This window comes from Osmerus eperlanus, chromosome 12 (assembly GCF_963692335.1).
Source record: "Osmerus eperlanus chromosome 12, fOsmEpe2.1, whole genome shotgun sequence".
In the NCBI taxonomy this organism is placed as follows: domain Eukaryota; kingdom Metazoa; phylum Chordata; class Actinopteri; order Osmeriformes; family Osmeridae; genus Osmerus; species Osmerus eperlanus.
In genome coordinates, this window is record NC_085029.1 from 6353878 (window position 1) to 6368477 (window position 14600).

At 44.3% G+C, this 14600-nt stretch overlaps 1 protein-coding gene across 2 annotated transcripts in view; it reads right to left on the bottom strand.

The window, feature by feature from the left end:
* The window catches only part of LOC134031842 (A disintegrin and metalloproteinase with thrombospondin motifs 14), a 36970-nt gene continuing 22370 nt past the window's right edge, over positions 1-14600 (bottom strand). For both annotated transcript variants that reach the window (XM_062475581.1, XM_062475580.1), the window contains exons 7-22: positions 14073-14178; positions 13333-13476; positions 13059-13191; positions 12551-12664; positions 12205-12353; positions 11582-11754; positions 11298-11431; positions 10729-10852; positions 10406-10486; positions 8452-8615; positions 8128-8293; positions 5601-5733; positions 5204-5411; positions 4653-4782; positions 2339-2449; positions 1-2126 (exon numbers count right to left, since the gene is read on the bottom strand). In XM_062475581.1, coding sequence (XP_062331565.1) covers positions 1516-2126; positions 2339-2449; positions 4653-4782; positions 5204-5411; positions 5601-5733; positions 8128-8293; positions 8452-8615; positions 10406-10486; positions 10729-10852; positions 11298-11431; positions 11582-11754; positions 12205-12353; positions 12551-12664; positions 13059-13191; positions 13333-13476; positions 14073-14178 — 2681 coding nt within the window. In that variant the 3' untranslated portion in view covers positions 1-1515. The remainder of the gene's footprint in view (positions 2127-2338; positions 2450-4652; positions 4783-5203; positions 5412-5600; positions 5734-8127; positions 8294-8451; positions 8616-10405; positions 10487-10728; positions 10853-11297; positions 11432-11581; positions 11755-12204; positions 12354-12550; positions 12665-13058; positions 13192-13332; positions 13477-14072; positions 14179-14600) is intronic.

Here is a 14600-nt window from a genome sequence, read left to right on the forward strand (position 1 = left end):
TCACTAAAAGCAGACACCTTATTAATCAGAGACCTCTTCAAGGACTACTTTCAGCTTTTCACCCAGGCTTGTCTGATCAATATCAATAATTGGGGCTTATTGCTTTCAGACATTAACATTAAAACACAAATTCTAATGTGCATATACTGTATTACAAAATATAAAAGGTATTTCTTGATTGTGTGCTAAATGTGCACAAAAAAATAAATGCTTAATATTGTGTTTGTATGCTTATTATGCGTGTGGAGGAACTACATAGCTGAATGTAGTTCTGTCTCGAAAAAACATCATGCTGAGTGTTGAGAGAGAGCAAGCCATTCAAAGAATAGTGACTTCCAGGTCTTATTCAACATCCAAGGTCACTGCACTGGCATGTAGCACTTATTTATCTATATGGGTTGGGATGGGAATTTTCAGAGATAAGGCATTTTCTATTATACGATTAGTTTAACCAATAAGGAGGTATTAAATCTGCAGGTGTCATTGTCTAGTTATCTTCCACAAAATTGGTACTCAGATTAAAACAACAAAATTGCATTGCCATGTATGTTTCAATTATGTTTTTTTACTTTTTTATCCCTAAAATTTTAAAATTTAATAAATATTAACATTTAAAGCTTCCATTCATGTATATACAAGAACTATACAAGAGACATAATGATGAACTGCAATACAGGAATAAGATAATACCCAACAGCGTGATTTCGTACCAACCACATTCTGCAAACTTATATTTTCTGTTTCCCAATTACAATATACTTTACATTACATAGTTGGCTGTTAATTTTCTTAATATAACCAGATAAAAATGTACACTATATACAATATTACTTGAAAAATATATCAGTTACAAAAAAATATCAGAATGTGTTTTTCTTTTTTAACTTTTAAAGCATATGTGACTTCCACAGAGGCTATTTGCATGCTACAGTGGGGTTGGATTGCAAGCAGACTTGACTCTTGACCACTGAGAACAGTCTGCTATTCTGTTTAGTATGAGCACCAAGGGCAGAGGTTACTAAGCTCCCTGCGAGAAGTGACACTTGGCCTTTTGGGTAGGCCCCCAAAAGTAAGGATTCTGTCTTGTGCCACACATGTTCACAATATAAATTCAACAGTAGTTCTGATGCACTTGAGAAACGGCTTACACACAACTGAATCACACACAGATCAAAACATAAATGGTAGGCAATGCAGTCGTCACATTTGAACGCGTTTCGTAGTCAGTTTTAGTTTACAGCACCTTTGTTTCAAACGTGTCTTTGATTTCTTCCATTTCATAATCGAAGCAGAGAGGGCTGAGCAATGCAGTGCTAGTGCATAGAGATCACTCTGCAGTTTAGTTGAGGTAACCATTACTGGTTTAAGTCCACTGGCATGGAGAATACAAATTCTATTCATATATATAGCTTGCAGCAATCTTTGAGAGTCCTTGGAAGTCCAACAGGTGTTGGGACGTTGAGCTGGGTACAGGACTTCAAATAGTTGAGCAGCACATTCACAGGAGGCCACTGTCTATGTCCCAACTGACAAGGTTCTGTGAGTCGAGTCCCTCTCGGATACTGGATAGTCCCTTCTTGACCTGCTGCGGGTGACCGATCCTAAAGTGCTGACAGGACTGTGCTCTTTCGAGGCACCTATGCTGGGGTCTGCAGAGGACCGTGGCGGCCTGTTGCCCCGTCCTGGAGGTAAAGGAGGCCCAGGGTCTGAGTCTTCATGCCCAGGAAGGAAAGGGCTGCTAAGGGGACCCTGATAAAGACCTTCCCCCGCTGATAAGGACACAACTGCGGACTCCTGGCTCGGTACAGGGAAGGGGGAGGAAGGGGTGGCGGTGGTCAGACCCTGGGAGGTGGAGCGAGGTCGCCTGCCACCCGCTTTAGTGGTTTGGGATGGGCTCTGGGTGGTGGCAGGGGTTGGGGCCTCGGCTGGGGTGGGAGGATTGAACAGGGCATCAGGTTCTGCAGAGGTGGAGGGGAAGAACTTGAGATGGTCTGGGGAGAGGGTGCTGAGGCCCTCTTTCTTGTTGCAGGACTCGCAGCACAGTTTGTTGTAGCCAGGGATCGAGCAGTAACGAGCCAGGACCTCCATCTGACAGAAGATAGACTTGTCCCCTAGACATGGTTCATCTGAGGGATAACCCAGGAATCCAAAAACACAAACATTATTCTTCATAATATAGTAATATAATTCATAATATACATGTATATCCTTGAAGCAACATCAAAATACGTCAACACCATCGATAAACAACAAACTCTATGCTGTGTATACAGTATGTGTTTAACTTTGAGGGCTTTCCAGTGAGAGTTGTTCTCTAGAGTGGTGCATGCTCACTTACTAGAGGAGATTTTGTGGACAGGATTTTCTGGAACCATCTGATGCACCCCCTCATTCTTTGTTGTCGAGTTCTCCACAGCATCTAGGGTGAGTGGGGGGAGCGAGGACTGTCCTGTTTCAGAAGAGAGGGGAAAAATATATGCAAGTGTTTGATATGATGTAAAAGTGCCTGTGAGATGGTGGAAAACTAAACACATCCTCTTGCTAGCCACTATGAAAAGAGTAAGGGTGTACTGTGTAGTTCTAACCCTGTCTTAGAGCGGGGCACTATTTGCGGCTCTTTCAGTTAAAAGAGCCTCTGTGTGCTTGCCCTAAATGTCTCCCATTCATTTGAACAACTCCCATTTGACCCCATGACTGACTACTGAGGTGGAGAGGGGGTGGGGGGCGGTGGGGGACTTATACCCAAGGTCTGTACAAGGAAGGGAAAAAAAGTGGTCCAAAGTGGGTCAAATGATGCAGCTGGAGGGAAGCTTGATGTCCTGGTTGGACACTACTCAATAGCAGAAGGGAGATGGGGTCCTGGGGGGGATTTTGGTGAGGTGAGGTGGGGGGACACAGGTGCTGCCCCAAACTTACGAGGTACTTTAAAGGCGTCATTGACTGGGTTTTTGGGGTATTTCACACTGTTCCTTAAGGTCTCCGAATAGGGTATGTAACATTGGTTGGGCTGAAAATGGCCCGGGTGCTATTCTATGCCCCCTGATGCTTCCTGTGAATTTTTCCCGGGAAAAAACGCTAGGTTTTCTCCTTTTATGGTATGCTCATGAATATATAGATGAGCTGCGCCACTGAAACAACGAAGGTGGAGACTTGAAATAAAAACGCACAAATAAATCTATTGTGTCCACACAACACGGTTTTCAACAGATTGACTAGATATCATTTGAAATTATGACGTTAGTTGTTTCCACTTCTGTTGTCAAAGCAAACAGGATCACCTTAGGTGGGTAACGTTAGCACCACAGCTTAGCAAACAAACTATCGTGATTCAACTCAGCCCTAGCTATCTTGCTGAAAAATAGATCTGGACAAACATGCATCTTGAATTGTAGATTTACATGACAACACGGGTTATTTATTTGAATGAAACAGTCAGGAACATGAAATAACGTTAGCCCCATTGCCAATAAACTAAATCATCACACAGTCTACCGATGCTAGATACAGGCAGGATAAATTAGCATTGCTAATAACTGTTAGCGACAACATCAGACTACAGCTTGCGGAACTGTAGTAGGTCGGAACAGCAACTCTTTACAGCAACAGCTTCATAGCAAATCCTGCTTTACATTGTCCCAGGTTTTCAAAACTGTCCTCGGCTAAATGGTATGAGCAAATGTGTAATTGAGGGTCGAACTGCACAGGGATCGTCTCATAGACAAACATCACAGCCCGTCGAGTGTTTGCTTCCTACTCTGAAAAGCGTCAGCATTCCCTGTACAGGCTGGAACACTGCATTTACGACCGTAGTACATTTTCAATATCCTTGAAAAACGTTCTTCTTTGTAATTCTGTGGAAGTACACAGAGCAGCGCGCAGCAAAATTTGGGGCGTGACAAAGGTACAGACCAGAGCCAAAAAAGTGGAGGTTTCAAAACCTACCGTTTTATCTAAATTTTTTAATTGTGAGATTTGCATAGGAAAGAGGTGTCAATGGACTTGGGGTTCACTGTATGTCCATTTTACCCACTGAACTGTCGTTATTCAACTGTGACAAGGTAAATTCGGTTCTGCAATCAGTGACCCCTTTAAGGGCTTTGTGAAAGTCAGCATTAATATGGCTAACTCTCCTCCTACTTTCCTATAAAGCACATAACAGGCTGCTGTGCCACTTCAAACTTCAAACTCAATTCCCCCTTGTCACACAGAGGCTGATTTCTGTGGGCTTCCCAGAGGCCAACAGTCTGCTGGGAGACGGGAATGTTTATCCCCGAGAATGCGGGCTAAACAATGCGGGCTAAACAGTTCTTCTCAAGCTGTTACAGGGACAGCAGGGGGTGAGCTCTTTCAACAGTTCCTCTTGATTGACTTCCCTTAGGGGCGTTGGGGTATATGTGTGTCTGGGGAGAGAGCATGCGTGTGTGTTGTGTGTGTGGGAGTGGGGGGGGGGCATATAAGTGTTCCTGTGGCTCTGTGTGTGCATATGGGTAAGCCTGATGGTAAATGTGTGTGTATGTGTGTGAGCATGCCTTTCATACCCTAACTCACAGGTTTCCAATCAACAATTATTTGACCTCATTCAACACTAGTGAAAACCTACAGGCAGGTAGCTCTCTAGGAACAGGGTTGGACACCCCTGCCCTAACCCTTACCGGGGCAGGAGCTGAGCTTGCAGATGAGGACGCTTTCCGGCTTATCCCCTTCGCACTGGCCAATGGTGTTGTCTGTCGCCCTGCACACCACCTGCCTCTGCTGAATCCCTTCTCCACAGCTCATTGAGCACTGTAGGAAAGACAGAATGTGATGCAATGTAGTGTTTTCACTTAGCACGTTTTTATCTAAAGGGATGGATTTCGAACCTTTGTTGCCCACATCCACAAACTAGAACATTCCCAAAGCTTTAAAAACAAGTGTCCTTGACTTGAATAAACTGTCGTCTATATACAACATAGTTGTATTTAAATACTGACAACGGTCAGTATATAAACTTTCATTAGGTAATATGCAATAATACATTTGAACATATTTACATATCTATCCATGGAATGGATAACTAAAAGGCCATTGCATTTGTCTTATACGTGAATACAGAATTCCGTCACGCTTATTTCAACCCTCCATCCACCTGCAGTGACACATCTTGCACAGTGCCTAGATGTGAATGCAGAACGATCCCTGTAAGTGTCTGTCTTCTCTGACCCACCTGTGACCAGGCCCCTGTCCTCCACTGTGCTGGGCAGGCTGAGCGGTTGCAGGCCCTCCTCATCTCAGGCCTTTCCTCCATGCAGTACTTGGTGTGAACGGGTCGGTTGGTGCCATTGTTCAGAGCCTGCATGCACTGCACCCCCCGAGACTGGTAGCCCAGCTTCCCACAGGTTTTACTACAGGGGCTCCAGTCCTCCACCACCCACCTGCCAAGCACACCCAGACCATAATGACCTTTTATGTGAAAAGGCATAATCTGTACAGTCAGTGCACGGATCAATGGCTGCAATTATCCTGACTGATCTATAGATAGACACCCAGTTGACTAGTACTGGAAATTACAGTACAGCAAAGGTACTTTATGGAAAAGCAGAGAGGGAAGGAGATGGGCTTACAGTGGCTGGTTGCACTCCATCACGTTGCATCGTTTCCTGATCGGTTTGGGTTTCTTGCTGGTTTCGCAGAAGCTGCGGTGCACCAGTCGACTGTCACTCTTCCGCCTGCATCCGTATTTGGTGTACTGTATACCTGCATAATTAGAAAACCGTTCAATTAATCAAATGTCTGCCAGATAGAAGGCCTACCATCTGCCACAATGAATATTGCGCGGACAATTATATATTTACAGTTAGGTCCATAAATATTTGGACATTGACACCATTTTCATCATTTTGGCTCTGTATACCACCACAATGGATTTGAAATGAAACAATCAAGATGTGCTTTAAGTGCAGACTTTCAGCTTTAATTTCAGGGTATTTACATCCAAATCAGGGGAACGGTGTAGGAATTACAACACATTTTATATGTGGCCCCACCCTTTTTAAGGGACCAAAAATAATTGGACAAACTAACATAATCATAAATCTAATTGTCACTTTTAATACTTGGTTGCAAATCCTTTGCAGTCAATGACAGCCTGAAGTCTGGAACCCATAGACATCACCAGACGCTGGGTTTCGTCCCTGGTGATGCTCTGCCAGGCCTCTACTGCAACTGTCTTCAGTTCCTGCTTGTTCTTGGGGCATTTTCCCTTCAGTTTTGTCTTTAGCAAGTGAAATGCATGCTCAATTGGATTTAGGTCAGGTGATTGACTTGGCCATTGCAGAACATTCCACTTCTTTGCCTTAAAAAACTCTTTGGTTGCTTTCGCAGTATGCTTCGGGTCATTGTCCATCTGCACTGTGAAGCGCCGTCCTATGAGTTCTGAAGCATGTGGCTGAATCTGAGCAGATAATATTGCCAGAAACACTTCAGAATTCATCCTACTGCTTTTGTCAGCAGTCACATCATCGATAAATACAAGGGAACCAGTTCCATTGGCAGCCATACATGCCCACGCCATAACACTACCTCCACCATGCTTCACTGATGAGGTGGTATGCTTTGGATCATGAGCAGTTCCTTCCCTTCTCCATACTCTTCCCATCATTCTGGTACAAGTTGATCTTGGTCTCATCTGTCCATAGGATGTTGTTCCAGAACTGTACAGGGTCTTTTAGATGTTTTTTGGCAAACTCTAATCTGGTCTTCCTGTTTTTGAGACTCACCAATGGTTTACATCTTGTGGCGAACCCTCTGTATTTACTCTGGTGAAGTCTTCTCTTAATTTTTGACTTTGACACAGATACGCCTACCTCCTGGAGAGTGTTCTTGATCTGGCCAACTGTTGTGAAGGGGTTTTTCTTCACCAGGGAAAGAATTCTTCTGTCATCCACCACAGTTGTTTTCCGTGGTCTTCCGGGTCTTTTGGTGTTGCTGAGCTCACCAGTGCGTTCTTTCTTTTTAAGAATGTACCAAACAGTTGATTTGGCCACACCTAATGTTTTTGCTATCTCTCTGATAGGTTTGTTTTGATTTTTCAGCCTAACGATGGCTTGCTTCACTGATGGTGACAGCTCTTTGGACTTCATATTGAGAGTTGACAGCAACAGATTCCAAACACAAATACCATACTTGAAATGAACTCTAGACCTTTTATCTGCTCCTTGTCAATGAAATAACGAACTCCCATGAGGGAATAACATACACCTGGCCATGGAACAGCTGAGCAGCCAATTGTCCAATTACTTTTGGTCCCTTAAAAAGGGGGGGGCCACATATAAAATGTATTGTAATTCCTACACCGTTCACCTGATTTGGATGTAAATACCCTGAAATTAAAGATGAAAGTCTGCACTTAAAGCACATCTTGATTGTTTCATTTCAAATCCATTGTGGTGGTATACAGAGCCAAAATGATGAAAATTGTGTCAATGTCCAAATATTTATGGACCTAACTGTACATACACGCACCTCCTACACATGATTTGAAGTACGGGACACACACACTGTCAGGAATATTAATCTATCAAGCATTGCACAGTCAGTCGGTGAACAAGTTTAAGAAAGCGGCCGGCCCACAAGGAGACAAAAACATCACACGCCATTTTGCTACAAAGTTGTCTGCTAGCATGTTGTGCTAGCTACCTATTTAAGCAGCCCCGCTCTTTACAGTCATTGGTTAAGACAAAGGCATGCAAATGTCCCATGGCTCTTCTTCATTGGCTCCCTTGCATAGACCTGGCACGCGTGTGTGCGTGCGTGTTTACGTGTGTGCGTGTTTACGACATCAACCCTGATTGAAACACAACAACAGGATCTCCGGTCCTGGGGTCGCAAACTCCTTCACATAGGTGTCAACAAATGGTCACCAGACCTTGCGTCTCCACCTATAGTCCTTGTCACACAGTATCTCCTTAAAATAACCAAAAAAAACCTCTTCTTAGTCCTCAGCCCCAAGATAAGGGTCTTGTATGTTTACCCAGAGTTCAGATTTGGGGTCAGGCCTCTCTTTGCACCTAAGGAATACTGAACACAGAATCATTCTTATACAGGATAAATGTGTTACATCTTCAATTTTTCCAACACACACACACTTACCTCCTCCGCAAGGTTTGGAGCACTGGGACCAGCTCTTCAGAGCCCATTCATAAGTGTCCAGCTCGGCCAGGAGCACGTTGTTATTGGTGATGACAGGCAGCAGGTCCTCATGGATGATATACTTGTACGTCAGGCTAATCTTGGCCTCCTCTTCCTGGGGGATGACCTAGTCAGAGGAAAGATGGAGAAAGAAAAAGACCACCATCACACAGCCTCTCAAGACCTAACTGTAGTCCAACTCTCCCACTTCATAGATGATTCAAAGCACAGTTCATGAGGAGCTGGCAGCTACACTCCCTGACTCAAACCATATGTTCTTCCTACCAGCACAACAATGCCCTCATGAAGGGGTCCAGTCGTTTTCAGGGTCTCCTTCTCGCCTCCGAACGAATACTCCCACTCCAGACCATTCTCTATGAATGTTTTGGATTTGGCATCTTCACTTTTGGCGTTTAAGATGAAATTGCCAGTGACTTGATTTTTAACAGCTGTTGAAAACAGAAGCGGAAAGATGTTTTATGACGATCCAAAAGCACAATGTGTACACTAGCCATTCTGTAAGAATTAAACTATCATTTTCCTTCGTATAACTCCATAAGAAGTACATCAACTTCTAATGTAACTCTGCAATTCTGTAACTCTTTGTAATAATCCCACAGAGATACCTCCAACAGTAAAAACTCTGTCATCTCATCTGTTCATCAACACAGAACCCAGAAAGTGGGAGAGGAGATAAGGAGGAGATAGGGATGAGAGGAGATGAAGAAAGAAAAGGGCTTGGACAGGCACTACAGTGATACAACATTTTTCCAGAGTTTTTTACACAGAGATCTATTGTTTGCTGCAAGAGAACAGTTTCAACCTCATACAGACACACATTTGTGGCACACCCAATGGAGGAGGAAAAGCCCAGAGCAGGAGCTTGAGTGAGGTAATGAACCATGAGTATTTTCACCTGCTCACCCTTGCCACATGGCCACTGCCCAGCTGCAGCCAATCAAATGATAATGGAACTCCCCATCAGGAGCAACAGCTCACTCAACCAGCGAAAGAGAGCAAGAAGGTTCCAAGACTGGAGGGCAGCGGCTCTTGAATGGAAGAAACCTGGACCCCACCAAGGAGAGAGTGGCAACCAGGACAAAGGAGGTACTGGAGCACACAGACCCTGTTTAACCCTGTCTCTCTCTCCAATCCAAAGGTGAGATGAGGAGTGAGGAGACAAGGATTTTCCCCATCCCCAGACAGGGAAGCATTTTTGTTAAAGTAACCTTTTTTTTCTCTACTTGTCAAAATAAAAGTACATTTGTTATCCCTGCATGCCTGCCTGACTTCAACAATCATTAAAGTTGACTTAATTTAAAATCTTCACTCACCCTGGGAGCCAACAACATTATTACAGTGTCTCTATACCACAACAACTTCACTCGTGTAGCATACATTAAAAGTCACCATTAGTTATATAGTTATATAGAATGTAGCGACAAAATGTTCAAAAGCTTCAGAATCTGAATCAGAAACGGCTTTATTCGCCAAGTAAGTTTGCACAAACAAGGCATTTACTATGGCAGGAATGAGACACACTTCATGTCTTGAGTGTTTACCACGCATTTCCTTTGACTCCTCAAACAACTTGTTCATAGACACTGGGGCCCAGACGGACTACAGAAGCAGACATTTCCCAGCTACAATTACTTGACCGAGGCTCTGTAATGGCTGTCACATACCCCAGGCAGGCAACTCTGCAAGCAGTCATTAACCTACCCTCCCTCGAGGTGGCCCACCCATGTTTAGGCTTCTCATCTGTCTGCCTGCCCTTGGCTATTTTTTATCGGCTCTGAGCAGACAGGCGGACTCACGTGCCAACCGACCTACATGCATGCATGCGCACACGTCGAAACAACTTCAGATGGGAGTCAGATGGCTGAGCGGTTAGGGAATGGGCTATTAATCAGAAGGTTTCCGGTTCGATTCCCGGCCGTGCAAAATGACGTTGTCTCCTTGGGCAAGGCACTTCACCCTACTTGCCTTGGGGAAATGTCCATGTACTTACTGTAAGTCGCTCTGGATAAGTGTGTGTTAAATGACTAAATGTAACTTCTTCCTCTGTGGTGTATAACGGCAGTTGGCATCCAAAAGCACCGCTTAAATAGCTGAATGACCAACCCAGCTTGGCAGCGTACTACAAAACATGCCTAATTGGCGGAACTGTCAAATACACTGGTTATGAACTGACCATCCCCCTCCAATATACTTCCTACTGGTTAAAAACCACACTCACCAATTATATGTGGCGAAGTCTCGTTCTCCTCAATGACAATATGGCGTGCACCCACAGGGATGTCAAACATTTTCAACATGCCTAGTTGGACAGAATGACAGTCAGTGAATGGTGTGAATTAACAGCTTGCGTCCTCACTTACAGTTGACAACTGTCCCACACCCAGGCTTTGTATTTTGTTTAAGGCTACAACACAATAAAACATCCATGATGCTACCAATGAGGGGCCCAAGATGACATTACCTTGTTTTAAGAACTTGATAAGAAACAGACATTGTGCGACAAGTGTGTGCGTGTGTGTGTGGGTTGGGGGCCGAGGTCACCTGTCTTTTTGGGCGTCTTGGTGAGCGTCAGCTTGACGGTGCGGCAGTGGGAGTTGTCCCCTCCACAGATGCCGCACTTGTCATCCTGTTTGTAGGAGCCCACCTCTTTGTCACAGCCCACGTGCTGTGGACGTAGGGACAGAGAGTATGGTTGAGTCAATCGGCTAAGCGTGACTGTAGCTACACAACACTCATATAAATTCAGAAGCTTGAGTGCAAGACAGGTGCATTACAATTATTAAATACTAAAATGAATACAAAATGTTGAATACAACCCTCACGCCAATCTCTGCTTACATTTATATACTTATACTCTCTTGTCAACAATGATAAAAGACATATTCTATAGTCAAATTAGAATAAATACAATATACATACTGTATACATGTTATATGACGACATAAAGTGTATACAATGTAAGGAATGTAATCGGAAAGATGAGTTTAGCACCTTAAAAAAACATTTGTTTAATATCTTCAAAATTTCTGGATGATATTTGTTTACATTGGTGTGTCAGCTGAGTATGTGTGTGTGTTTGGCTGGAGGGAGGTGAAGGGCCGCAGACATACCAAACATTCCCCTCTGGCGCACACACTGAAGGGGTCTGTGTAGCTGCAGCGCGTCCCATCATGCATCACCTGGTTCATGAACACCACCTCGCCTGTCTCTTTTGACTGGCAGCTCAGCTCGCATTTGTGGGCCTCTGTAACACAGCCAGACGAACAGTCCACGGTCAAACCCGGCTCTGCAAAGTCCAACTCAGCAAATGTCTCCGTATCACATCCCAGGTGAGGATTTCAAAAAAGACAGCTTAAAGTCAAGCTGAAGGATTTGTACTTTTAACGTATCTCACCATCTGGGTTCTCATAAGGCAGCCAGGTGTGTTTGATGTTCTTGTGATATTTGTTGCTCCTCTGGATGCACTGCTGGGCACGGAAGTCTTCGTAGGGTCCCGCGCACTCTTCCGTGTTGCACATCTGGTAGTCAAACGTGGACCCGGGGCATTCGCGACCCCCGTAGGCAGGGCTGACAAAGCACAAACAAACACAATAAAATGACCCGGAGATTACTGTGCACACCAACTGTCTGTCTCTATATGATCTATTTTCATTGTATTTTTTCTTCTTAATCAGTGTCTGGTGTGCCATGAGTTATCACTGTCTGTCTAGCACATCGTGTTTATCATCTCTCTAACAATGCACTTGTACTCATCCAAGGCATGTAATGCTTGGGCAGCAAAAGACATGCTCTCAATCCCAAACCCCCCCACCCCTTGCCAAATCACATTAAATCTAGACACACACTCTCCCAAGGCAAACGGGTTTGTACAGGCGAGTAACTGGGTACACATTATTTGGCCCAGTAGAAGTAACATCTGCCTCTTGGTGCCACAACCCCCTCCCACAGGGTCAAAGCCTCCATCCTCTTTGCCCCCTTGGCCTTGTGTTCTCGTTCCAGTTAATGGGCGACACTCACGCTGGGTTGTTGCACTGTCTGTTGCGGGAGCGCACGCCGCCACCACAGGTCCGGGAACAAGAGCCATACTTGGACCAGGAGCTCCAGCTCCCATCGTGGCCCTGGGGCTGATGAGTTGATCTCCAGATACAATGACCCTTGAAGCACCACTTCACACATAGTGAGAAGCAGAGAGAGGACATTTCAGTCTGAAGTATGGCATTCTAAGAGCTCATTCAGGACAAACTCTGACAAAAAAAAGCCCAACAGCTCTCACACAACGACATATTATTAACTTAACCAATTCATAATCCTAGGATGAGGGTGGATACAATTTCAAAATAAAGGTTTCTTGAAAGTGTCTAACCTTCCCTGGGGCACACTCTGTACCATCCACTGGCGGACCCTTTTTGGTTTTGCAGAAATATTGGTTGTCAGGGTGGCTACACCACAGCTGCTTGCAAGGATCGTAAGTTCGAAACTGAGAGGTGGCGAAAGAGAAAAACAGGGAGCGAGAGATGGAGAGAGAGACTCAAATTATTCTATGAATATGTCAGGAATAGGGAGATGAAAAGAGCGTATCCCTTTGTGTGACCATGTAGAATACGGTTCAGCAGCATGAGGTGCTGGTTTCTAAATCAGACATGCTCTCCCGTGTGTTCCTAGCATGTTGCTGTAGCACAGGCACAACTCTCCTCTAATCATCTCTACCTCCCCCTGGTTATAGCTCCATGGGAGTCCTTTTTATGACAAAGGCAGGCAATATATCAGAGAGGTTTTTTTTCTATCACGTCCAATCAGGAGAAAAGGTCAGCCCGAGCCTTGGTCATCATTTGAAGAGAAGGTAGAGGAGAACAGGGAGTGATGGAACTTACGGCGGTGCACATCTTGTATCCCACGCCAAAATCAAAGCGGCACTGCTCGTCCATAGAGTAATTGATGCCTGGGAGCTCCGGAAGCTTGGGCCACTTGTGTTCAAAAGGGTCGTCCAGGAGGCAGTCATAGGAGCTGTGACCACAGAGGAGAGCATTAGACGTGAAAGCAACTGGCCAGCGAAGCTCATCACATCGAAACATCACTTTTGCTGATACAACAGCATGATGAAAACACAGAGCATCAGAATGAGAGGAGATATGTTGAAGTTATTACTGGATGTATCGATTCAGTTCCTGTTTGCTGCAGCGTGACCAGTGGTAGCGGTGGAAGGCTGCCTGCACCAGGGGAGCCATTATGCTCCCCATGCTGGTCTCGTCAGCGCATCGATTTCCCTGGCCGTCATGTTCCATGCCTAACCTATTGGAAAGGGATTTAGTCAATTGTCAATATTTTTTGTTTTGTTTCAGAGCATCATATTTTGAGTAGTCTAACTCGAAAACAAAAACTAAATTTGTATAACAAACGGTCATTAGTGTCATAAAAGACTTTCCATACAAATTTGGAAGCAACATTTTCCATTGTAATCAAAAGAGTAAAAAGGCAGGGCAGGGATGACAATGGTCAAATGTTTTGGTAGGGTTATTGATACACATTGATTCCAATCATTCTCAGGGAAATTGGAAATAAAGAAAAACAACTGAAAGAATGGCCAATCCAAATGCCCTTGGACTGTCTCTTGACTATAGGCGGCGCTGTTGAGCTACCCAGGCAGAGTGGTACTGTACACCAGAGTGCTCCTAGCACAGTTTCTCTGGGAGAACCTGGTTCTTGTACATCTGTAACATACCTTAACTCAAATCTTCCCAACAATTACGGAGAATCAAACCTTTCTCTACACAGATTCCTAGAAGAATGAGAGTTCAAGTAAATTCCAACCTATAACTTGCTTGACCTTTCCTTTCCCTTATCTCATGAAGGTGGAATAATTGAATAGTTATTGTCTCGTTACTTACACATGGCCGGTCTCATGAGCCACCACAAAAGCGGAGGAGAAGCCATCCTCGTGGTTCAAAGTGCAGCTCCGAAGGGGATGACACATCCCTGTCACTGGGGCATAACCTATAGGTCAAACAGTAGGGATGATGAACTGTTATGCTGATGTACTCATTGCCCCATTGGTGGGGCTTCTCAGAGAAAGACACCAGGAGTAGTTTTAGTCTTCATTACTGGTATAGCACTGGACTGTGGGGTGAATATGGCTTTCCAACATAGTTAGGGCTAATGTATGAACTAGAGGCCTAAATGGAATAGAAATGTGCATACATAAATCTTTCAGTCAGTGTCAAACTTAATAAAACCTCCTATTATAACAAAATGTAAAGACAGACATTACAGATCATTATATTACTTTCTCAAATGGTGCCTTTTATAAGAAGTGAGGGGTTTTGTGTTTTGAATGCCTTTCTGAGCCATTGGATGAGTATAGACTAAAGCTATAAAACAAGACTGAACATGAAGACTGTTAAGACATTAAGCTTGAT